This window comes from Piliocolobus tephrosceles, chromosome 5, assembly GCF_002776525.5.
Source record: "Piliocolobus tephrosceles isolate RC106 chromosome 5, ASM277652v3, whole genome shotgun sequence".
Taxonomy (NCBI): Eukaryota; Metazoa; Chordata; class Mammalia; order Primates; family Cercopithecidae; genus Piliocolobus; species Piliocolobus tephrosceles.
This window is the reverse complement of record NC_045438.1, coordinates 116,544,612-116,570,251: the sequence shown is the minus strand read 5'-3', so window position 1 is coordinate 116,570,251 and position 25,640 is coordinate 116,544,612. Positions and strand designations below refer to the sequence as shown.

Here is a 25,640-nt window from a genome sequence, read left to right as displayed (position 1 = left end):
AAGGCTTTTGACAAAATTCAACAGCCCTTCATGCTAAAAACGCTCAAAAAATTCGGTTGGTGAATTCTTATCCATTCTGCGGTTCTGTATCTTTTAAGTGGAGCTTTTAGGCTATTTACATTCAACATTAGTATTGAGATGTGAGATATCATTCCGTTCATCGTAGTATTTGTTGCCTGTATACCTGGATTTTTTGTTTTTTGTTTTTAATTATATTTTTGTTTTATAGGTCCTGTGAGATTTATGCTTTACAGAGGTTCTGTTTTGATGTGTTTTGATTGGTTTCAAGATTTAGAGCTCTTTTTAGCAGTTTTTGTAGTGGTAGCTTGGTAGTGGCAAATTCCCTCAGAATTTGTTTTTCTGAAAAAGACTGTATCTTTCATTCATTTATGAAGCTTAGTTTCACTGAATACAAAATTCTTGGTGATAATTCTTTTATTTTAAGAGGCTGAAGATAGGGCCCCAGTCCCTTCTAGCTTGTAGGGTTTTTGCTGAGAAACTGCTGTTAATCTGATAGGTTTTCCTTTATAGGTTACCTGGTGCATTTGCTTCACAGCTCTTAAGATTCTTTCCTTCATCTTAACTTTAAATAACCTGAGGAAAGTGTGCCTAGGTGATGATCGTTTTGTAGTGAATTTCCCAGGTATTCTTTGAGCTTCTTGTATTTGGTTGTCTACATCTCTAGCAAGGCTGGGGACGTTTTCCTTGATTATTCCCCCAAATATGTTTTCCAGAATTTTAGATTTTTCTTCTTCAGGAATGCTGATTATTTTTAGGTTTGGTTATTTAATGTAATCCCAAACTTTTTAGAGGCTTTGTTCATATTTTCTTATTCTTTTTTCTTTGTTTTTGTTGGATTGGGTTAATTAGAAAACCTTGTCTTTGAGCTCTGAAGTTCTTCCTTCTGCTTGTTTGATTCTATTGCTGAGACTTTCCAGAAGTTTGCATTTCTATAAGCACATCCATTGTTTTTTCCTGAAGTTTTGATTGTTTTTTATTTATGCCATTTCATTGAAAATTTTTCCCTTCACGTCTTGTATCATCTTTTTGATTTCCTTAAATTGGGCTTTGCCTTTCTCTGGTGCCTCCTTGATTAGCTTAATAACTAACCTTCTAAATTATTAGGTAAATTAGGGATTTCTTCTTGGTTTCAATCTGTTGCTGATGAGCTGGTGTGATTTTTGGGAAGCATTAAAGAACCTTATTTTGTCATATTACCAGAGTTGGTTTTCTGGTTTCTTCTCATTTGGGTAGACTCTGTCAGAGGGAAGGTCTAGGGCTCAAGGTTGTTGTTCAGCTTCTTTTGCTCCATGGGGTGTTCCCTTGATGTAGCACTCTCTCCCTTTTCCTATGGGGATGTGGCTTTCTGGGAGCCGAGCTGTAGTGATTGTTATCTCTCTTCTGGATCTAGCCATCCAGCAAGTCTACCAGGCTCCAGGTTGGTACTGGGGGTTTTCTGCAGAGTCCTGTGCTGTGAGCCATCTGTGGATCTCTCAGCCATGGATACTGGCACCTGCTCCAGTGGAGGTGGCAGGGGGGTGAAGCAGACTCTGTGAGGGTCCTTAGCCTTGGTTGTTTAACGTACTATTTTTGTTTTGGTTGGTCTCCTGCCAGGAGGTGGTGTTTTCAAGATAGCATTAGCTGTGGTAGTATGCGGGGGAGCAGGCAGTGGGTGGGCCCCTAGAACTCCCAAGAGTGTATGCCCTTTGTCTTCAGTTACCAGGGTGGGTAGGGAAGGACCATTAAGTTGGGGCAGGGCAAGATGTGTTTGAGCTCAGACTCTCCTTAGGCAGGTCTTGTTGTGGCTGCTGTGGGGGCTGGGGGTGAGGGTCTGAGGTCAGTGGAGTTATGTTCCTGGGAAGATTATGGCTGCCTCTACTGTGTACTTGAAGTTGTCAGGGAAGTAGGGGAAAGCCAGCAATCACAGGCCTCACCCAGCCCCCATGCAACCCAGAGGTCCAGTCTCACTCCCACTGTCCCGCCCCTCTCCAACAGCACCAAGTCTGTTTCCAGGCATTGGGTGAGCAGGGCTGAGAACTTGCCCCAGGCTACCTGCCTCCCGGCTTTGAAAGCAAGTGGGGCTTTCCTTCTTCCCCCACCTGTGGAATCTGCACACTGGATTCACACCCTCTCCGGAGTTCTGGTCAGGAGATTTCTTGATTGGTTCAAATTGTTACAGAGTTCAGCTGGAGGTTCCCTTCTTCCTGTGGCCTTTTCCCAGTGCCTCTGGCTGCCGTCCCCAAGTACCCCTGTGAAGCAAGGCAGAAATGGCTTGGTAGGGGACCCCAGCGAGACCACAAGACTTTTCCCGCTGCTTCCTCTACCCCTGTATTTCACTCGGCTGTCTGAATTGACCCAGCTCCAGGTAAGGTCAGAATCTTCTGTAATCTGGACCTTCAGGTTCCTCAGTGGGGGTGTGTGTTTGGGGGCAGTTGATCTCCTTTTCCCACTTCCATGGTTTGGGCACTCACAGTATTTGGGGTGTCTCCTGGGTCCTGTAGGAGCAATCTGCTTCCTTCAGAGGGTCTGTGGATTCTCTCCGCTTTCCTAATTTACTCTTGCAGTCATCCTGGAGCAAAAGTTCACAGTGTGAGCCTTCACACGCTGCTCTGCCTGTCTGAGTGGGAGCTGCAATCTAGTCCTTCCTTCCATCTGCCATGATTCCAGGGAAACTTTCCAAAGAGCTTTTCTTCGTTAACTCTTCTCCCCCAGTCATTCTTTGTGGGAGGAGCACAGAACTCTTAATTCTGTTCTTAATAAATAGATAAGTGCCTTTTAAAAATTAACAATCAATTAAGTAATTCTTTTCGGTTAGCATATTCTTTACCTGAGACCTTACACACACACACACACACACACACAGATATATCAAGGAGAGAGAGATATATATATCAAGGAGATATATTATATATATATATATATCAAGGAGATATGTATATATATCAAGGATGGGCATATATACCACTGATGGGCATATATATATATATATATATATCTCCTTGATATCTATATCTATATCTATATCTCCTTGATACAGATATATCTATATATCTCCTTGCCTCCCATTCTGAGGCCAACTTCCTGTGGCCATAGGCATTTTCATGCCCACCAGTCTTAGAAAACAGATGGTTTGACAACATGGCTGTGGCCACAGACTCGATCTTTGGTTATCTTCTCTGTGATTCTCTTCTCACTCCTTTGGTGAGTTGCCCAGGTTCATGGCTTGAAATGTCCTCTTTATGATGATAAGTTGTCCTCTAACATATATATACATAAATGCCTATTTGACATCTCCTCTTGAATGTCTAATAAATATCTCAAATTAAGCCTATCTAAAACTAAACTCCCAATTTTGTCTTCTTACCCCCAAAATCTGTTCTGCAGCAATCTTCTTCATATCAATTTGATAGTAATTCTATTCTTTCAGTTGCTTGGCCAAAAATGTTTGTATTATCCTTGAATGTTCTGTAATATTTACTTCTTCCCCTAAACCCAGTCCTGCAGTATAAATTACCCCCCGCGGTATACAACTTGTGCTGTCATTTAAATTCAGTAAGTCTAAAATCAAACTTACCATCTGCCATACCCAAATTATCTTCTCCTTATGTTTACATTTCTGTGGGATCACCACTATATCGCCAGCACTGGGTTTTCCTTAATACCTCATCTGCTTCCATCTTCCCACTTCCTTACTATCAATCCAGTCAGATTTCTGCTTTTCCATTGCTGCTAATTAATTACTGCAGACCTGGACTATTCAGGGGGCTTTCAATCTGATTGCCATGCCTGGTACTTCCTCCTCCATCATAGCCTGCATACTGCTGCTGGGTTTCCTTCCTCTGCTTCTGTTATTGCCACTGTTTGAATTCTGGTGAGGGCTCTCTTCCTGGCTTGCATACAGCGGTCTTCTTGCTGTGTCTTCATGTGGCCTTACCTTGGTGTGTACATGTGGGAGTTAGGAGAGGGAAGTAACTCTCTTTCTTTCCTCCTTCTCTTCTAAGGCCACCAGTTCTATGGGATTAGACTTAAAGGTGGCATACCCCTATCCTTGAGATCTCGTTTAACCTTAATTATCCTGTCTCCAAATATAGTCACATTGAGGGTTAGGGGTTCAACATACAAATTTTGGGGATGAGGGGGACACAATTTAGTCTGTGTATCTCTGTCACAACTGTTCAACTCTTCCCTTGTAATGGGAGAGCAGCTGTTAACAAAAAGGCATAAATTATTTACATAGTTATTTGTGGATTGAAAATTTAAATTTGTATAATTTCCATGTGTTATGAAATTTTTTTTAAATTTTTTAAACCATTTAAATATATAAAACCCATTCTTAGCTTGCAGGTCATAAAAAAACAGGTGACAGGTTAGATTTGTCCCATGGACTATAGTTTGCAGTGTCTGTAGTTTTAGAGTATCAAGATTTACAGGATAGGAGTGATGAGTGTTAAAATCTCCCTGTGTGGTTCGGTTTTCAGGAGGGTACTTGATATTTTTCAGATGACTATGACAAGCTAATAGTACACCATTTCTCCTTTCCTTGCATGTTACAGGTATTGAAATTCGATGCCTATTTCCAAGAAGATGTTCCTATGTCAACTGAGGAACAGTATAGGATCCGTCAAGTGAACATTTACTATTATCTAGAAGATGACAGCATGTCTGTCATAGAGCCTGTTGTAGAAAATTCTGGAATCCCTCAAGGCAAGTTAATAAAACGCCAGCGGCTAGCCAAGAATGACCGGGGTGACCATTACCATTGGAAAGACCTAAATCGAGGAATAAACATCACAATTTATGGCAAAACTTTCCGCGTTGTTGACTGTGACCAATTCACACAGGTATAGCATATATTTTTGACAGTTGTGGGGTCTGAGGCATCATTCTAATTTATGGAAGGATACATTTCATTTATTAGAGTAAGGGGAGGACATTGGTAATCTGTCCTGCATGAATTATTATGGTTGGCTAGATATTTGCATGTGTGTATGTGCTAATATGTGCCAACACTAGTAGTAACATAATTTTTTCAGAATGATATTGATACTTATTCACTCAAAATCAAACTCTCATCATAGATGAATCGTTTGGTAAGAAACCAGGTTAAAATGGCAGTTCAAATAGAGAGTAGGGGAATAGCACCCCTGCTGGGATGGAAGTATGGAAGAGGGATTAAACGTTTTATCTTAAGTGTGAGCTTACGAAAATATCACTACTTCTATTAGCAGATATGAGCCTAAAACTTTTTGTGTAGCTCATATATTTTTGGTAAATGATACTTGCTATATTCTAGGAAAGCTTACCATCTAAAGAATTTCTGAAATAAAACCATTTTTAAATGAAAAAAACTCTTCTATATGTAAAAAGTCCTCTACTTTCTTAATTTCATAAGTTTGGATTTTTTAATACAAAGGAAACCCTTCTTAAAGTTACATGCATAGAGGCTATAGATGGCCTTTCTTTACTACAAAGTGTAGGAATTAGAAAGTCAATTCCAATTTGTCTTAGTTAAAAAATATTTCTAGCAGCAAAGATATAGTTTCTGAAGTATTTTATGTCCTTATTCCAGGATACCTAGTGCCATATTTGACTAATTTTTACATGCGGTGAGCTTCTATGAATCCATTATTGTTCTCATTTAGTTTATTTAACAAATATTTATTTGCATGCCTGCTTTGTTCCAGGCAGTGTTCTAGGTGCCAAATGTAAGGACTTGCCTCTATAGAGGTTCCAATCTTGTTGGAGGAGATAAACAATAGCAAATAAATAGACTGATTATATGTCAGATGATGATAAGAGCAATGGAGAAAAGTAAAGCTGAGTAAAGGGAATGGAAGTTGAGGGGCTCTTTATAAAGGTGGATCAGAGAATGCCTCAGTGATAAGATGACACATGAATAGAGGCCTGAAGGAAGTAAGGAAAGGAGCCATGGCATCAGTGCCATTCCAAAACATTAGAGAAAAATAGCTTCAAAAGTAGAGGTGCTAGACCATCTTTGAGATATTCTCCCATTCCACCATATTTTTATCTCTTTGTTTTTTAGGTGTCTGAGGTCTTATATATCATAGGCAGTTTCACAATTGTACCAACAGTGAGAAATTGTAAAATGTTATCTAAACATAAAGGCATTAACAATTATTTTTACTGTTGTGTTTTCATAACAATTATTTTTACGGTTGTGTTTTTATGGGCAATTTGAACATTTGCAAATTAATCACTGAACAGTTGATCTATTTATAGTCAGTTCTCATTATTCACAGTAATTATACAAATACTGAATTAGTGAATACTGAACCACTGGTCTTAGAGGAAATACAGGGTTGGGTTCCCACCAATCTCTGGCCACATTTTTGTCAACTGATCAATATGTAAGTTTGATTTATATGTGTTTCTGTTTAAAGACACCTTATTTAATATATATGGTTGATTCATTAACATTAAACTCACACCCAACAGCACTATAACTCATGTCTGAACAAAGCTTATCTAAGACTTGCATTTTCTCTATGCGGTGTGTTACAGCCTTCTTGTGCTTAGGAACACTAAATAGCACTTCAGTGCTAGGCATTGGGACCCTTTAAACAGCAAAACCACCAACGAAAACCAAAAATGCAAAAAGTGTGGCACCTTCATGTATATGTATGTGTATGTGGATATGGATATGGATATGGATATGTATGCGTATATGTATCACATTTTCTTTTTCCAGTTTACCACTGATGGGCATTCAGGTTGATTCCATGTCTTTGCTATTGTGAATAGTGCTGCAATGAACATACTTGTGGCTATGTCTTTATGGCAGAATGATTTATGTTCCTTTGGGTATATACTCAATAATGAGATTCCTAGGTCAAATGGTAGTTCTGTTTTCAGGTCTTTTAGGAATCACCACACTGCTTTCTACAATGGTTGAACTAATTTATACTCTCATCAACAGTGTATAAACATTTCTTTTTCTCCACGACCTTGACAGCACCTGTTATTTTTTGACTTTTTAATAATAACCATTCTGACTGGTGTGAGATGGTATTTCATTGTGGTTTTGATTTGCATTTCTCTAATGATCAGTGATATTGAGCTTTTTTTTTTTCATATGTTTATTGGCCTTGTGTATGTCTTCTTTTGAGAAGTGTCTGTTTATGTCCTTTGCCCACTTTTTAATGGGGTTCTTTGCTTTTTTTCTTGTAAATTAAAGTTTCTTATAGATGGTGCATATTGGACTTTGTCAGATGCATAGTTTGCAAATATTTATTTCCCATTCTTTAGACTGTCCTTTTACTCTGTTGATGCTTTCTTTTGCTCTGCAGAAACTCTTACGTTTAATTAGATGCCATTTGTCAATTTTTCTTTTGTAGTGATTGCTTTTGGTTATGAAATCTTTGCCCATTCCTATATTTAGAATGGTGTTGCCTTAGTTGTCTTCCAGGGTGTTTATAGTCTTTGGTTTTACATTTAAGTCTTTAATCTATCTTAAGTTGATTTTTATATCTGGCATAAGAAAGGAGTCCAGTTTCAATCTTCTGCATATGGCTAGCAGGTTATCCCAGCACCTTTTTCCATTGCTTGTTTTTGTCAACTTCGTTGAAGATCAGATAACTAGAGGTGTGCAGCCTTATTTCTGAGCTCCCTGTTCTGTTCTGTTGGTCTTTGTGTCTGTTTTTGTACCAGTACCATACTGTTTTGGTTACTGTAGCCCTGTAGTGTAGTTTGAAGGCAGGTAACGTGATGCCTCCAGATTTGTTCTTTTGCTTAGAATTGCCTTGACTATTCAGGCTCTTTTTGAATACCACTGCATTTTGAAGTATTTTTTTCCTAGTTCTGTGAAGAGTGTCATTGGCAATTTGAAAGGAATAGCATTGAATCTGTACATTGCTTTGGGCAGTATGGTGACTTTAAAGATATTAATTCTTCGTATCCATGAGCATGTAATGTGTTTTCATTTGCTCATGTCACCTGATTTCGTTAAGCAGTGTTTTGTAATTCTCATTGTAGAGATCTTTCACCTCCATGGTTAGCTGCATTCCTAGGTATTTTATTCTTTTTGTGACAGTTGTAAATGGGATTGTGTTCCTGATTTTGCTCTCAGCTTGGCTGTTGTTGGTGTATAGGAATGCTAGTGATTTTTGTATGTTGATTTTGTGTCCTAAAATTTTGCTGAAATTGTTTATTACCTTAAGGAGTTTTTGGGATGAGGCTATGGAGTTTTCTAGATATAGAATCATGTTGTCTCCAAACAGTGATAGTTTGACTTTCTCTCTTCCTACTTGGATGTCCTTCATTTCTTTCTCTTGCCTGATTGTTCTGGCCAAGACTTCCAATACTGTGTTGGATAGAAGTTGTGAGAGAGGGCATCCTTTTCTTGCATCAGTTTTCAAGAGGAATGCTTCCAGCTTTTCCCTGTTCAATATAATGTTGGCTGTGGGTTTTTAATAGATGGCTCTTTTTATTTTGAAGTGTGTTCCTTTAATACCTATTTATGTATTTATTTATTATTATACTTTAAGTTCTAGGGTACATGTGCACAACGTGTAGGTTTATTACGTATGTATACATGTGCCATGTTGGTGTGCTGCACCCATTAACTTGTCATTTACATTAGGAATATCTCCTAAAGCTCTCCCTCCCTGCTCCCCTCACCCCACAACAGGCACTGGTGTGTGATGTTCCCAACCCTGTGTCCAAGTGTTCTCATTGTTCAATTCCCACCTATGAGTGAGAACATGCAGTGTTTGGTTTTCTGTCCTTGTGATAGTTTGAGAATGATGGTTTCCAGCTTCATCCATGTCCCTTCAAAGGACATGAACTCATCCTTTTTTATGGCTGCATAGTATTCCATGGTGTATATGTGCCCCATTTTCTTAATCCAGTCTGTCACTGATGGACATTTGGGTTGATTCCAAGTCTTTGCTATTGTGAATAGTGCCGCAATAAACATACGTGTGCATGTGACTTTATAGCAGCATGATTTATAATCCTTTGGGTATATACCCAGTAATGAGATGGCTGGGTCAAATGGTATTTCTAGTTCTAGATCCTTGAGGAATCACGACACTGTCTTCCACAGTGGTTGAATTAGTTTAGAGTCTCATCAACAGTGTAAAAGCGTTCCTGTTTCTCCACATCTTCTCCAGCACCTGTTGTTACCTGACTTTTTAATGATCACCATTCTAACAGATGTGAGATGGTATCTCATTATGGTTTTGATTTGCATTTTGCATTTCTGTGATGACCAGTGATGATGAGCATTTTTTCTTTTTTTTTTTTAATTATATTTTAAGTTCTAGGGTACATGTGCACAATGTGCAGGTTTGTTACATATGTATACTTGTGCCATGTTGGTGTGCTACACCCATCAACTCGTCAGCACCCATCAACTCGTCATTTACATCAGGTATAACTCCCAATGTCATCCCTCCCCCCTCCCCCCTCCCCATAATAGGCCCCGGTGTGTTATGTTCCCCTTCCAGAGTCCGAGTGATCTCATTGTTCAGTTCCCACCTATGAGTGAGAACATGCAGTGTTTGGTTTTCTGTTTTTCCAATAGTTTGCTGAGAATGATGGTTTCCAGCTGCATCCATGTCTCTACAAAGGACATGAATTCATCCTTTTTTATGGCTGCATAGTATTCCATGGTGTATATGTGCCCCATTTTCTTAATCCAGTCTGTCACTGATGGACATTTGGGTTGATTCCAAGTCTTTGCTATTGTGAATAGTGCCACAATAAACATACGTGTGCGTGTGTCTTTATAGCAGCATGATTTATAATCCTTTGGGTATATAACCAGTAATGGGATGGCTGGATCATATGGTATTTCTAGTTCTAGATCTCTGAGGAATCGCCATACTGTTTTCCACAGTGGTTGAACCAGTTTATAATCCCATCAACAGTGTAAAAGTGTCCCTATTTCTCCACATCCTCTCCAGCACCTGTTGTTTCCTGACTTTTTAATGATTGCCATTCTAACTGGTGTGAGATGGTATCTCATTGTGGTTTTGATTTGCATTTCTCTGATGGCCAGTGATGATGAGCATTTTTTCATGTGCCTGTTGGCTGTATGAATGTCTTCTTTTGAGAAATGTCCATTCATATCCTTTGCCCACTTTTTGATGGGGTTGTTTGTTTTTTTCTCGTAAGTTTGTTTGAGTTCTTTGTAGGTTCTGGATATTAGCCCTTTGTCAGATGAGTAGATTGCAAAAATTTTCTCCATTTCTGTAGGTTGCCTGTTCACTCTGATGGTAGTTTCTTTTGCTGTGCAGATTCTCTTTAGTTTCATTAGATCCCATATGTCAATTTTGGTTTTTGTTGCCGTAGCTTTTGGTGTTTTAGACATGAAGTCCTTGCCCATGCCTATGTCCTGAATGGTATTACCTAGGTTTTCTTCTAGGGTTTTTAATGGTATTAGGTCTAACATTTAAGTCTCTAATCCATCTTGAATTAATTTTCGTGTAAGGAGTAAGGAAAGGATCCAGTTTCAGCTTTCTACTTATGGCTAGCCAATTTTCCCAGCACCATTTATTAAATAGGGAATCCTTTCCCCATTTCTTGTTTTTCTCAGGTTTGTCAAAGATCAGATGGCTGTAGATGTGTGGTATTATTTCTGAGGATTCTGTTCTGTTCCATTGATCTATATCTCTGTTTTGGTACCAGTACCATGCTGTTTTGGTTACTGTAGCCTTGTAGTACAGTTTGAAGTGAGGTAGTGTGATGCCTCCAGCTTTGTTCTTTTGATTTAGAATTGTCTTGGCAATGCGGGGTCTTTTTTGCTTCTATATGAACTTTAAAGCAGTTTTTTCCAGTTCTGTGAAGAAAGTCATTGGTAGCTTAATGGGGATGGCATTGAATCTATAAATGACCTTGGGCAGTATGGCCATTTTCACGATATTGATTCTTCCTATCCATGAGCATGGTATGCTCTTCCATTTGTTTGTGTCCTCTTTTATTTCACTGAGCAGTGGTTTGTAGTTCTCCTTGAAGAGGTCCTTTACATCCCTTGTAAGTTGGATTCGTAGGTATTTTATTCTCTTTGAAGCAATTGTGAATGGAAGTTCATTCATGATTTGGCTCTCTGTTTGTCTGTTACTGGTGTATAAGAATGCTTGTGATTTTTGATTGATTTTGTATCCTGAGACTGCTGAAGTTTCTTATCAGTTTAAGGAGATTTTGGGCTGAGATGATGGAGTTTTCTAAATATACAATCATGTCATCTGCAAATAGGGACAATTTGACTTCTTCTTTTCCTAACTGAATACCCTTGATTTCTTTCTCTTGCCTGATTGCCCTAGCCAGAACTTCCAACACTATGTTGAATAGGAGTGGTGAGAGAGGGCATCCCTATCTTGTGCCAGTTTTCAAAGGGAATTTTTCCAGTTTTTGCCCATTCAGTATGATATTGGCTGTGGGTTTGTCATAAATAGCTCTTATTATTTTGAGATACGTTCCATCAATACTGAATTTATTGAGAGTTTTTAGCATGAAGGACTGCTGAATTTTGTTAAAGGCCTTTTCTGCATCTATTGAGATAATCATGTGGTTTTTGTCTTTGGTTCTGTTTATATGCTGGATTACGTTTATTGATTTGCTGCATATGTTGAACCAGCCTTGCATCCCAGTGATAAAGCCGACTTGATCATGGTGGATGAGCTTTTTGATGTGCTACTGGATTCGGTTTGCCAGTATTTTATTGAGGATTTTTGCATCGATGTTCATCAGGGATATTGGTCTAAAATTCACTATTTTTGTTGTGTCTCTGCCAGGCTTTGGTAGCAGGATGATGTTGGCCTCATAAAATGAGTTAGGGAGGATTCCTTCTTTTTCTATTGATTGGAATAGTTTTCATGTGTCTGTTGGCTGCATAAATGTCTTCTTTTGAGAAGTGTCTGTTCATATCCTTTGCTCACTTTTTGATGTGGTTGTTTGATTTTTTCCTTGTAAATTTGTTTAAGTTCTTTGTAGATTCTGGATGTTTGCCCTTTGTCAGTTGGGTAGATTGTAAAAATTTTCTCCCATTCTGTAAGTTACCTGTTCTCTCTGATGGTAGTTTCTTTTGCTGTGCAGAAGCTCTTTAGTTTCATTAGATCCCATTTGTCAATTTTGGCTTTTATTGCCACTGCTTTTGGTGTTTTAGTCATGAAGTCCTTACCCATGTCTATGTCCTGAATGGTATTGCCTAGGTTTTCTTCTAGGGTTTTTAAGATTTTATGTCTAACATTTAAGTCTTTAATCCATCTTGAACTAATTTTTGTATAAGGTGTGAGGAAGGGATCCAGTTTCAGCTTTCTACATATGGCTAGCCAGTTTTCCCAGCACCATTCATTAAATAGGGAATCATTTCCCCATTTCTTGTTTTTGTCAGGTTTGTCAAAGATCAGATGGTTGTAGATGTGTGGTGTTATTTCCGAGGGCTCTGTTCTGTTCCATTGTTCTATATCTCTGTTTTGGTACCAGTACCATGCTGTTTTGGTTACTATAGCCTTGTAGTGTAGTTTGAAGTCAGGTAGCATGATGCCTCCAGCTTTGCTCTTTTGGCTTTGGATTGTCTTGGCAAATGCGGGCTTTTTTTTGGTTCCATATGAACTTTAAAGCAGTTTTTTCCAATTCTGTGAAGAAAGTCCTTGGTAGCTTGATGGGGATGGCATTGAATCCACTTGGTGCAGAGCTGAGTTCAATTCCTGGATATCCTTGTTAACTTTCTGTCTCGTTGATCTGTCTAATGTTGACAGTGGGGTGTTAAAGTTTCCCATTATTATTGTGTGGGAGTCTAAGTTTCTTTGTAGGTCTCTAAAGACTTGCTTTATGAATCTGGGCGCTCCTGTATTGGGTGCATATATATTTAGGATAGTTAGCTCTTTTTGTTGAATTGATCCCTTTACCATTATGTAATGGTCTTCTTTGTCTCTTTTGATCTTTGATGGTTTAAAGTCTGTTTTATCAGAGACTAGGATTGCAACCCCTGCTTTTTTTTTTTTTTTTGTTTTCCATTTGCTTGGTAGATCTTCCTCCATCCCTTTATTTTGAGCCTGTGTGTGTCTCTGAACATGAGATGGGTCTCCTGAATACAACACACTGATGGGTCTTAAGTCTTTATCCAATTTGCCAGTCTGTGTCTTTTAATTGGAGCATTTAGCCCATTTACATTTAAGGTTAATATTGTTATATGTGAATTTGATCCTGTCATTATGATGTTAGCTGGTTATTTTACTCGCTGGTTGATGCAGTTTCTTCCTAGCATTGAGGGTTTTTACAATTTGGCATGTTTTTGCAGTAGGTGGTACTGGTTTTTCCTTTCCACGTTTAGTGCTTCATTCAGGAGCTCTTGTAGGGCAGGCCTGGTGGTGACAAAATCTCTCAGTATTTGTTTGCATGTAAAGGATTTTATTTCTCCCTCACTTATGAAGCTTAGTTTGGCTGGATATGAAATTCTGGGTTGAAAATTATTTTCCTTAAGAATCTTGAATATTGGCCCCCACTCTCTTCTGGCTTGTAGAGTTTCTGCTGAGAGATCCGCTCTTGGTCTGATGGGCTTCCCTTTGTGGGTAACCCGATCTTTCTCTGTGGCTTCCCTTAACATTTTTTTCCTTCATTTCAACTTTGGTGAATCTGACAATTATGTGTCTTTGAGTTGCTCTCCTCAAGGAGTATCTTTGTGGCGTTCTTTTTATTTCCTGAATTTGAATGTTGGCCTACCTCACTAGGTTGGGGAAGTTCTCCTGGATAATATCCTGAGGCGCGTTTTCCAACTTGGTTCCATTCTCCCTGTCACTTTCAGGTACACCAATCAGACGTAGATTTGGTCTTTTCACCTAATTCCATATTTCTTGGAGGGTTGGTTTCTTTTTACTCTTTTTTTCTCTAAACTTCTCTTCTCACTTCATTTCATTCATTTGATCTTCAGTCACTGATACCCTTTCTTCCACATGCTCAAATCGGCTACTGAAGCTTGTGCGTGCATCACATAGTTCTCGTACCATGGTTTTCAGCTCTATCAGGTCATTTAAGGACTTCTCTGCACTGTTTATTCTAGTTAGCCATTCATCTAATCTTTTTTCAAGGTTTTTAGCTTCTTTGCAATAGGTTCGAACATCCTCCTATAGCTCAGAGAAGTTTGTTATTACTGATGGTCTGAAGCCTTCTTCTCTCAACTTGTCAAAGTCATTCTCTGTCCAGTTTTGTTCCATTGCTGGCGAGGAGCTGTGTTCCTTTGGAGGAAAAGAGGCGCTCTGATTTTTAGAATTTTCAGCTTTTCTGCTCTGGTTTCTCCCCATCTTTGTGGTTTTATCTACCTTTCGTCTTTGATGATGGTGATGTACAGGTGGGGTTTTGGTGTAGATGTCCTTTCTGTTTGTTAGTTTTCCTTCTAACAGTCAGGACCCTCAGCTGCAGGTCTGTAGGAGTTTGCTGGAGGTCCACTCCAGATCCTGTTTGCCTGCGTATCAGCAGCGGAGGCTGTAGAACAGCAAATATTGCAGAATGGCAGATATTGCTGCCTGATCCTTCCTCTGGAAGCTTTGTCTCAGAGGGGCACCCGGCTGTATGAGGTGTCAGTTGGCCCCTACTGGTAGGTGTCTCCCAGTTAGGCTACTCAGGGGTCAGGGACCCACTTGAGGAGGCAGTCTGTCTGTTCTCAGATCTCAAACTCCATGCTGGGAGAACCACTACTCTCTTTAAAGCTGTCAGACAGGGATGTTTAAGTCTGCAGAAGTTTCTGCTGTCTTTTGTTCAGCTATGTCCTGCCCCCAGAGGTGGAGTCAGAGGCAGGCAGGCCTCCTTGAGCTGCAGTAGGTTCCACCCAGTTCGAGCTTCCCGGCTGCTTTGTTTACCTATTCAAGCCTCAGCAATAGTGGACGCCCCTCCCCCAGCCTCGCTGCCACCTTGCAGTTTGATCTCAGACTGCTTTGCTAACAGTGAGAGAGGCTCAGTGGACGTGGGACCCTCCGAGCCAGGCGCAGGATATAATCTCCTGGTGTACCGTTTGCTAAGGCCATTGGAAAAGCACAGTATTAGGGTGGGAGTGTCTGATTTTCCAGATACCATCTGTCACAGCTCCCCTTTGCTGGGAAAGGGAATTCCCCGACCCCTTGCACTTCCCAGGTGAGGCGATGCCCTGCCCTACTCTGTGGGCTGCACCCACTGTCTGACAAGCCCCAGTGAGATGAACCCGCTACCTCAGTTGGAAATGCAGAAATCACCCGTCTTCTGCGTCACTCACACTGGGAGCTTCACACTGGAGCTGTTCCTATTCGGCCATCTTGGAACCTCTCCTACTTAGTTTATTGAGAGTTTTTCTCATTAAGGGATACTGAATTTTATCCAAAGTCTTTTCTATAGCAATTGAGATAATCATGTGGTTTTTGTCTCCAGTTTTGTTTATGTGATGAATCACATTTATTGATTTGTGTATGTTGAACCAACTTTGCATCCTGGGAATGAAGCCTACTTGATTGTGGTGGATTACCTTTTTGATGTGCTTCTGGATTCAGTTTGCAAATATTTTGTTGAGTATATTTGCATCGATTTTCATCAAATATATTGTCCTGAAGTTTTCTTTTTCTGTTGTGTTTCTGCCAGGTTTTGGTATCAGAATGATGCTGGCCTCATAGAATGAGTTAGAGAGGAATCCTTCCTCCTCAACTTTTTGGAATATTTTCTGTAAGAATAGTACCAGCTTTTGGCCAGGCGTGGTGGCTCATGCCTGTGATCCCAGCACTTTGGGAGGCCGAGGTGGGTGGATCATGAGGTCAGGAGATCGAGACCATCCTGGCTAACATGTTGAAACCCCATCTCTACTAAAATTACAAAAAATTAGCCAGGCGTGGTGGCAGGCGCCTGTAGTCCCAGCTACTCAGGGGGCTGAGGCAGGAGAATGGCATGAACCTGGGAGGCGGAACTTGCAGCAAGCCGAGATAGTGCGACTGCACTCCAGTCTGGGTGACAGAGCAAGACTCCATCTCAAAAAAAAAAAAAAAAAGAATAGTACCAGCTCTTTTTTGTATATCTGATAGAATTCAACTGTGAATCCATCTGGCTCTGGGTCTTTTTTGGTTTATAGGCTATTGATTACTGATTAAATTTCAGAGCTTGTTATCGGTCTGTTCAGGGAATCAGTTTCTTCCTAGTTCAGTCTTGGGAGGGTGTATGTGTCCAGGAATTTATCCATCTCTTCTAGGTTTTCTAGTGTGTGTGCATACAGCTATTCATTATATTCTCTGATGGTTGCTTATGTTTCTGTGAGGTCAGTGGTAACATCCCCTTTGTTGTTTCTAATTGTGTTTATTTAGATCTTCTCTCTTCTACATTAGTCTAGCTACTGGCCTATCTTTTCAATAAAAACCAACTCTTGGATTCATTGATCTTTTGAATGGTTTTTTGTATCTTGATTTCCTTCAGTTCAGCTCTCATTTTGGTTATTCCTTGTCTTCTGCTAGCTTTGAGGTTGATTTGCTCTTGCTTCTGTAGTTTTTTCAGTTGTGATATTAGGTCGTTAATTTGACATGTAACTTTTTGACATGGGCATGTAGTGCTATAAATTTCCGTCTTAGTATTGCCTTAGCTGTGTCACAGAGATTCTGGTATGTTGTATCTTTGTTCTCATTGCTTTCAAAGAAGTTCTTGATTTCTGCCTTAATTTCATTATTTACCCAAAAGTCATTCAGGAGCAGATTGTTTAATGTCCATGTAATTGCATGGTTTTGAGTGTTTTTTTTTTTTTTATTTTTTTTTTTTTTCAGTTTTGACTTCTATTTTTATTATGCTGTCATCTGGGAGTGTGTTTGCTATGATTTTGATTCTTTTGCATTTCCTGATAATTGTTTTCTGTTTGATTATGTGGTTGATTTTAGAATATGTGCCATGTGCTGATGAGAATAATGTATACTCTGTTGTTTTTGGGTGGAAAGTTCTGTAGAGGTTGGTCAGATTCATTTGGTCCGATGTTGAGTTAGGTCCTGAATATCTTTGTTAATTTTCTGCCTCAATGATCTGTTTGATACTGTCAGGGAAGTGTTAAAGTCTCCCACTGCTATTGTGTGGGAGTTTAAGTCTCGTTTTAGATCTCTAGGAACTTGTTTTTTGAATCTGAGTGTTCCTATGTTGGGTGCATATGTATTTAGCATAGTTAGGGTTTTTTTTGTTGTTGAGTTGGATCCTTTACCATTATACAATGCCCTTCTTTGTTGGTTTAAAGTCTATTTTGTCTGAAATTAGGACCACAACCCCTGTTTTTTTCTATTTTCCATCTACTTGGTAGATTTTCCTCTATCCCTTTATTTTGAGCCTTTGGGTGTGAGATAGGTCTCTTGAAGACAGCATACCATTGAGTCTTCCTTTTTTATCCAGCTTGTTATTCTGTGTTTTGTTTTCAGTTTTTTGTTTTGTTTAGTATTTTTTTCTTTTCTTTTTTTTTTTTTTTTTGAGACAGAATCTCACTTTGTCACCCAGGCTGGCATGCAGTGGCGTGATCTCAGCTTACTGCAAACTCTGCCTCATGGGTTCAAGTGATTCTCCTGCCTCAGCCTCCCTAGTAGTTGGGATTACAGGTGTGTACCACCATGCCTGGCTAATTTTTGTATTTTTTAGCAGAGACGGGGTTTCACCATGTTGGCCAGGCTGGTCCTAAACTCCTGACCTCAAGTGATCCACCCACCTCTGCCTTCCAAAGTAACAGGATTACAGGCATAAGCCACCATACCTGTCCTCTGTGCCTTTTAAATGGTGCCTTTAGCCCATTTATATTTAAGTTTCGTATTGATATGTGTGGATTTGATCCTGTCATTGTGTTATTAGCTGGTTATTATGCTGGCATGTTTGTGTGGTTGCTTTATAGTGTCACTGGTCTGTGTACTTAAGTGTGTTTTGTATTGGCTGGTAATGGCCTTTTCTTTCCATATTTAGTGTTCCTTTTAAGATCTCTTGTAAGGTGGGTCTGGTGGTAATGAACTCTCTCAGTATTTGCTTATTTGAAAAGGATCTTATTTCTCCTTTGCTAAGAAACTTAGTTTGGTTAGATATGAAATTCTTGGTTGAAGATTTTTCTTCTTTAAGAATGTTGAATATAGGCCCCCAATCTCTTCTGGCTTGTAGGGTTTCAGCTGAGAAGTCCAGTGTTAGCCTGATGGGGTTCCCTTTGTACGTGACCTGCCCTTTCTCTGTAGCTGCTTTTAACATTCTTTCTTTCATTTTGACCTTTGAAAATCTGATGATTCTGTGGCTTGGGGATGATCTCCTTGTGTAGAATCTTGCAGGGATTCTTTGTATTTCCTTAATTTGATTGTTGGCTTCTCTGGTGAGGTTGAGGAGTTTTTTGCAGACGATATCCTGAAATATGTTTTCCAAGTTGTTTGCTTTCTCATTTCCCTTTCAGGAATGTCTGGTGAAATCTGAGCACTTGGTTTGTCTTTCCTATTTTGCTAAAATGTTTTCTGGTCTAATATAACCAGTGGGTATGCTTTTGTTTTTTTCTTTTTTGGTAAGGGGAATGGACTTAATCATATACAGTATTTGTTTTAAGTGAATTAGAAAATTGGGAATATGATTTCAGCCTAACTTGGCCATTGTGCAGCTTGCCTCCAGACCTAATAGGAATTACGTATTGTTTGAAACCATGGTTAGGTTCCAGATATATGGAAGTAAGCAATCCTAAAACTTACTCTGTTACAGTCACCTAACTAAATTTGATTTAAATTCATATTTGAAAACAGTTATTTTGCCATTGTGCATCCCAACTAGCTTAGCAAATACCTAGCAATATAACAATATAAAATACTTCAGGTAACTCCCGATTATTATCTGCATTATGGAGTTGGCTCAGTTGGAAGCTTAATACAGCTTACATGCGCTCAAGCAGCAAACTAATGTTTAACTTGAGCAATGGCATAGAAATCATGATTACATTTTGTCTTTCTTTTTTTGTTTTTTTGAGGCAGGGTCTTGCTGTCATGCAGGCTGGAGTGCAATGTCATGATCATGGCTCACTGCAGCCTCGACCTCCTGAGCTCCAGCGGTACACTCACTTCAGCCTCCTGAGTAGCCTGGACTGCAGGCAAATGCCATCAAACCAGTCTAACTTTTAAATTTTTTTGTGGAAACAGGGTCTCACTATGTTGCTCAGGCTGGTTGTGAACTCCTGCGTTTCAGGAGTCCTCCTACCTCAGCCTCCCAAAGTGCTGAGATTGTAGGCCTGAGCCACAGTGCCTGGCCCATACACTTATTTTTATATCATCAGTTTATAACTTACTCTAAAAAGCTCTAAGAAAGATGATCATTGTTAACTTTCAATTATTTAGGTATTTTTAGAAAGCCAAGGAATTGAATTAAATCCACCAGAGAAGATGGCTCTTGATCCTTACACCGAACTCCGAAAACAGCCTCTTCGTAAGTATGTCACCCCATCAGACTTTGATCAACTCAAGCAATTTCTCACCTTTGACAAACAGGTAAGTGACAGAGGAACTGCAGTAGGCTTACTTATTTCCAAATGTGACCTATACTTATTGGCAAAAGGTTTGGGTAGCTGTACTGGTAACTATTTTGAAACATTACAGCTATAATTGAACTGTTGGGACACAGTACTGTCTTTCTGCTTTCATCAAGGGTTACAGGTACAGGAATGCCTGCATTTCATATGGAGATCCAAAGAAGATTGTGGAGTTGCGGAGTTGTTTTGTGAATTCCACCAAACATTTAAATCTCAAAACAATTCCTGAGCTACATCTACTTCCCACCTCACGTTTCCAATTGACAATTTTTTTCCCTTAAAATGAGCTAATTTCATAGACTCCTTTGGGAAACCATAAATCGATTATTGGGAAATTTCAAAAATATGCATATATGTAGGTTCTAATGTTAAAATGTTTAATTTCACAGAAACCCCACTACAGATGCTTTGTTGTTAAATGTTATATTAATGTTGGAGTCCAGAATGTTCTGAGCATTTTCCAACTCCGTTCCAACCTTCCTAATCCTCTCCCTTGTGAGCTGATGTGTATAAGCAGATTTAAATCCTTTCCTTTCTGTACTAAAGGGAGAGAGAAAAGGAAGAGATCACCTTCAGTGCTTCTTTGCTGTTCCTTTTCTTTAGACATTTAACCCCTTTTAGTTCAGAAAATGTAAACTAGCACTAGCATGGTCTTTTAAGGATTTTATTCATATCAGTCATATATCTGTTATTATTTTGTATTTAAAGATTTTGTTTATTCCCATGATTTGAAGAAGCCTAGCAAAAAAAAAAAAAAAAAAAAAAAGATTGTGTTTATATTATTGCTAGAAGATATGTGTTGATGGGACCAAAAAAAGACTGGTTAATAAATAAAAATTTTTTCTATACTAATTATATATATACTATATTCACATATACCTTTATTAATATTTATAAACCACTATGGAAAGAACTTCATTGCTCTTTTAATTTAGCTTCTCTTTCACTGACTAATATTTTGGATCAAAGTGAGCTCTTCTTTTCTGGCACAAACTTATAATCCTATTATTTAATTATTTCTGGCTGCTGACATATGGTACATAATTTCAGATGTTTTAGTATCTTTGATGAATATTTCTTTTTTTTTTTTTCAATTTACCCCATCTGAAATTACTTCATAGTCTTTCCAGCTAATCTTTTCATCATTGATACATAATTGCCAAAGTAGTCAAGTTGAACTCCCTACTTTTAAGATTCTTGAGTCACTACTTTGGATTCTTCAAAGGTCCTTCGATTTTATGCGATCTGGGATGATACAGACAGCATGTATGGTGAATGTCGGACCTACATCATTCATTACTATCTTATGGATGATACGGTGGAAATTCGAGAGGTCCATGAACGGAATGATGGAAGAGATCCTTTCCCACTCCTAATGAACCGCCAGCGTATGCCCAAAGTTTTGGTAGAAAATGCAAGTATGTTTGATTCAGTTTATTCTCTGTTACTTGGGATCTTTTTAGGTTCTTAAAGGAGTTAATCAGTATCCATGATTCGTTTAAACTTGGAAGCCTCTAGCTATTTTTGCTTAGATGCTCAGAAAATGGCTTCCCACAGCTTTCCTCCTTTACTTGCCCCTTGATCCAGGCATGTCCCCAAGACAGTCTGGTACCCAGGTCAAGGAAACAAAACCAAAACAACAGTGGGGAGTTTATTTAAAGTGCAGTAGAGCAAGGTTTCTGAACTGAAACGATTTAATATTAGATTTTTAATGCATTTTTCAAACAGGCTTGTTTTCATTCAAGGATATGAATGAAAGCTTAGCCTTTCTTTATATGCTTTCCTGACTTTGCTTCTCACTTCAACTACTTCCTAAACAGGAAGTTTCTATGTGGTTTAACTTGAGATTGGAAAAGGCATGTCTGTGACTCATAGAGGTGAGGTCTATTGTGTCAAACCCAGCTCATTCTTTGCTGGTTTAAAATTACCTAGCATGGGCTGGGCACGATGGCACACTCCTGTAATCCCAGCACTTAGGGAGACTGAAGTGGGTGGATTGATCGAGCCCAAGAGTTTGAGACCAGCCTGGGCAATGTGATGAAACCCCATCCCTACAAAAAATACAAAAATTAGCCGTGCTTAGTGCCGCACACCTGTATTCCCAGCTACTTGGGAGGCTGAGGTGGTAGGATCATCTGAGCCTGGGAGGTCGAGGCTGCGGTGAGCTGTGATTGTGCTGCTGCACTTCAGCCTGGGTAACAGAGTGGGACCCTATCTCAAGAAAAAGAAAAATAGTTACCTACCATGTTTGAGAGTGGCAGTGCAACAAAATGGCAGCAGATATCTGCTGTTCACTATTTCCTGGGATGAGTAGGCTTGCTTTAGTTATTGTTCTAGTAGTTTTTACATTTCACTTAGAATAATGTCATCTTGGTCACATGTAATGACTGACAACTCTCATGTTTGGGTGGCTGACAGAATTCTGTAAATGTGTTCATTGATTTTTTTTCTTTTTGCTATATTTTTTGGGAATTAGGATATAAGAAATTTCAGGTATTGGGGCTGGGCACGGTGGCTCACTCCTGTAATCCCAGCACTTTGTGAGGCCGAGGTGGGTGGATCATGAGGTCAGGAGATCGAGACCATTCTAGCTAACATGGTGAAACTCCATCTCTACTAAAAATACAAAAAATTAGCTGGGCGTGGTGGTGGGCGCAGTCCCAGCTTCTCAGAAGGCTGAGGCAGGAGAATTGTTTGAACCTGGGAAGTGGAGGTTGCAGTGAGCCAAGATCGTGCCACTGCACTCCAGCCTGGGCAACAGAGCGAGACTCCGTCTCAAAAAAAAAAAAAAAAAAGAAAAAGAAATGTCAGGTATTGAGCAAGAAATTTATAAATAAATGTGTAGTCTGAGGCTAAATTCAACCTGTCCACATGTATTGCTTCTCTTGCACAGTGCTCTTTTATAAAAATGCATTATTATTTGTGGGCAAGGAGTTGGAGGTTCCCATCATTGAAAGAATGGATAAGCAAAATGTAGTGAAGGTATATTTTGATTAATATACAGTAGTTAGAAGCAGTAAACAAGATGTTCCCAGAAAGCAAGTGGATGGATCTTAAAACATAATGCTGTGTAGGAAAAATACATAAAATTAGATATATAATGCTGTAACACATGCAAAACATAGTACACATAGGACACATTCAGTCACATAGCTGCATTAGAATGATTACATGTGAGGGGAGGAGAATGAGATTGGGGAAAAGGATAAAAGGGAGTGAAAATTGTCATCATTTTAGAATTAGGAAAGTTTATATTATATATATATATATATTTTAAATGAAAATAACTGCTAATTCAACTTGTAAGCTCAAGTAGAAACAACTGGATCTGTGCCCTAGTTCAACATAGTTTGGCTTCTACCTACTATACATATTCTTATAATCAGTTCTCTATAGAACCGTCTTAGAGTTCAGTGACAATGGGACTAATATACTAATTTTGGCCTTTCAGAATGCTAAAACAAGCCTGAAATCTATGCAGTTCAGAGCCAACAAACATTAGATTTACAATAGATAAAGAAAATGAATAGGAATATATTCAAGGTGGCATGAAAAGTCTCACTGAAACTAAATCCCTTTAAATGACAGATTCCAGGTTTGTCTCTGCCTTATCAATGTGACCTATATTGAAAACTTAATATATAATTATCCTCTTCTATAATTTCCCAATTAAAAATTTTTATCAAAGTTGTGTGGAGAGGCAACCTGGTGACATATATAGGGTTCTTTTCAAAAGTAGGAAAGAGGCTGGGTGCTGTGGCTCATGCCTATAATCCCATCACTTTGGGAGGCCAAGGCAGGAGGATCACCTGAGGTCAGAACTTCAAGACCAGTCTGGCCAACATGATGAAACCCCGTCTCTACTTAAAAATACAAAAATTACCTGGGCATGGTGGCAGGTGCCTGTAGTCCCAGATACTTAGGAGACTGAGGCAGGAGAATTGCTTGAACCCAGGAGACAGAGGCTGCAGTGAGCGGAGACTGTGCCACTTCACTCCAGCCTGGGCAACAGAGCAAGATTCCATCTCAAAAAAAAGAAAAAGTATCAGTCATGAGGTACAGAAAAGGCTATGTTTCCATCAGCGACATAATCCCTTTAACTAGAATGGTAGTGTTAAAAGAATGATGTCTAACTGACTCTCAAAGGCATTTATCCAATGGGTGATTTTTATTAAATTCAATTAACCAGGAGGTAAGTAACTTCTATGGGAACCATTTCATGTGCTAAGTGTTATGGAGGACAAAATGTAACTCCCATTCCTAGAATCCTATCTTTCAGTCATTTCTAGTATCATTAAGAAGACAAGGCATTTAAAATACATAAAGCTGTTAAGTAATAACACGAGTATACCAGATTATCTGATTATGTAATTAGTTAAGTCATGCAGACAGAGGTCAGAAGGAGAAAGGTGTGGGCCTGAAAAACTAAAGAAGTCTTTGTGAAAGTGCTGGGATTGGACCCAGATTTAGAATGGCAGAGAACAAAGGGCACACTGGAAAGAAGAACAAGAACAAAGGTTGGGAATTAGGAACAAGTATGGCATGTTTGGGGGCGTCCAAGAGATGGTGGCTAGGCAGAGTTTGTGTTAGACAGTAATAGGAAATTGTGGGAGTAACTTTCAAAAGTCCTCTCAACCAGGGCCTCCTGTTAAGTAGCTAAGATGAATCAAAATTATATATTTATAATGGATGAAGTTAAAATATCAGAAATTCTGGAAGTTATTTCTTTGTCAAGCACAATTGCATATTACCAATAGGTGGCAGGTAATGTCAAAATGGGACATTTTTTGGTTTACCAAAAGCTTTCTACTCACCTCTTGAACCCAAGGAACCAGGTTCTGAAAGTCTAAATATGTCAGTTGTCCTTCAGAGTGGCTTTCATAGTTTGATCTTGCCCTTGCCTGTTAGGTGAATCTTGAACACCCCTTGGACCTTTAGTGTTCCAGAAAGTTGGATGTTTTTCCTCACTTTCTGTGCATCTTTATTGACTCACTCAGTCATTCAAATAATTATAATCGAACATCCATATAGATGAAGGAAACACCATGCTAGGCAATGGAGATCTGAAACTACTATAAGCCCCATATCTCAAAGACTTTACAATCTGATGAGATCAACATACAGATCAATGAAATAGAATACATTGTCCAGAAATAGATGCACACATATGAGGTCATTTGATTTTTGACAAAGGTAAAAAAGCAATTAGGTGGAGAAATGATTGTCTTTTTAACAAAATGTGCTGGAACAATTCAGTAGCCATATGCAAAAGTAAATAAATGAATAAATTTCAACCCTTACCTCACCATACGTGAAAGTTAACCCCAAATGGATGGTAGACCTGGGCGACAGAGTAAGACCCTGTCTCAGAACAGGGGGAAAAAAAAGCAAATGTAATCAAAACAAAAATTGACAATTGGGACCTAATTAAACTAAAGAGCTTCTGCATAGCAAAAGAAACTATCAACAGAGGAAACAGACAGCCTACAGAATGGGAAAAAATATTTGAAACAGTGCATTTCACAAATGTCTAATATCCAGAATCTATAAGGAACTTAAATCAACAAGAAAAAAACCAAATAACCCCATTGAAAAGTAGGCAAAGGACATGAACAGACACTTCTCAAAAGAAAACATACAAATGGACAACAGACATTTTTAAAATGCCCAACATCATTAATCATCAGTGGGATGCAATCATACCAGTCAGTATGGCTATTATTAATAAGTCAAAAAATAACAGATGTTGGCAGGGTTGCAGAGAAAAGGGAATGCTTATACACTCTTCACAAGAATGTAAACTAGTTCCGCCCCTGAGGAAAGCAGTTTGGAGATTTCTCCAAAAATAGAACTACACCAATCCCATTATTAGGTATATACCCAAAAGAAAATAAATTATTCTATCCAAAAGATATTTGCACTCATGTTTATTGCAGCACTATTCACAATAGCAAAGACATGGAATCAACGCAGGTGCCCATCATTGGTGGATTGGATAAAGAAAATGTATTAATGGTACATATACACCATGGAATACTATATGGCCATAAAAAATAAAATCATGTTCTTTGCAGCAATGTAGATGCAGGTAGAGGCCATTATACTAAGTGAATTAACACAGAAACAGAACACTGGGTACACATGGACACAAAGATAGGAGCAATAGACA

The 25,640-nt window shown here is 38.9% G+C and overlaps 1 protein-coding gene across 1 annotated transcript in view; it reads left to right on the top strand.

The window, feature by feature from the left end:
• EFHC1 (EF-hand domain containing 1) overlaps window positions 1–25,640 on the top strand; it is an 81,641-nt gene that overhangs the window by 22,336 nt on the left and 33,665 nt on the right. The window contains exons 3-5 of the mRNA XM_026455474.1: window positions 4,554–4,841; window positions 19,281–19,430; window positions 20,697–20,889. Coding sequence (XP_026311259.1) covers window positions 4,554–4,841; window positions 19,281–19,430; window positions 20,697–20,889 — 631 coding nt within the window. The remainder of the gene's footprint in view (window positions 1–4,553; window positions 4,842–19,280; window positions 19,431–20,696; window positions 20,890–25,640) is intronic.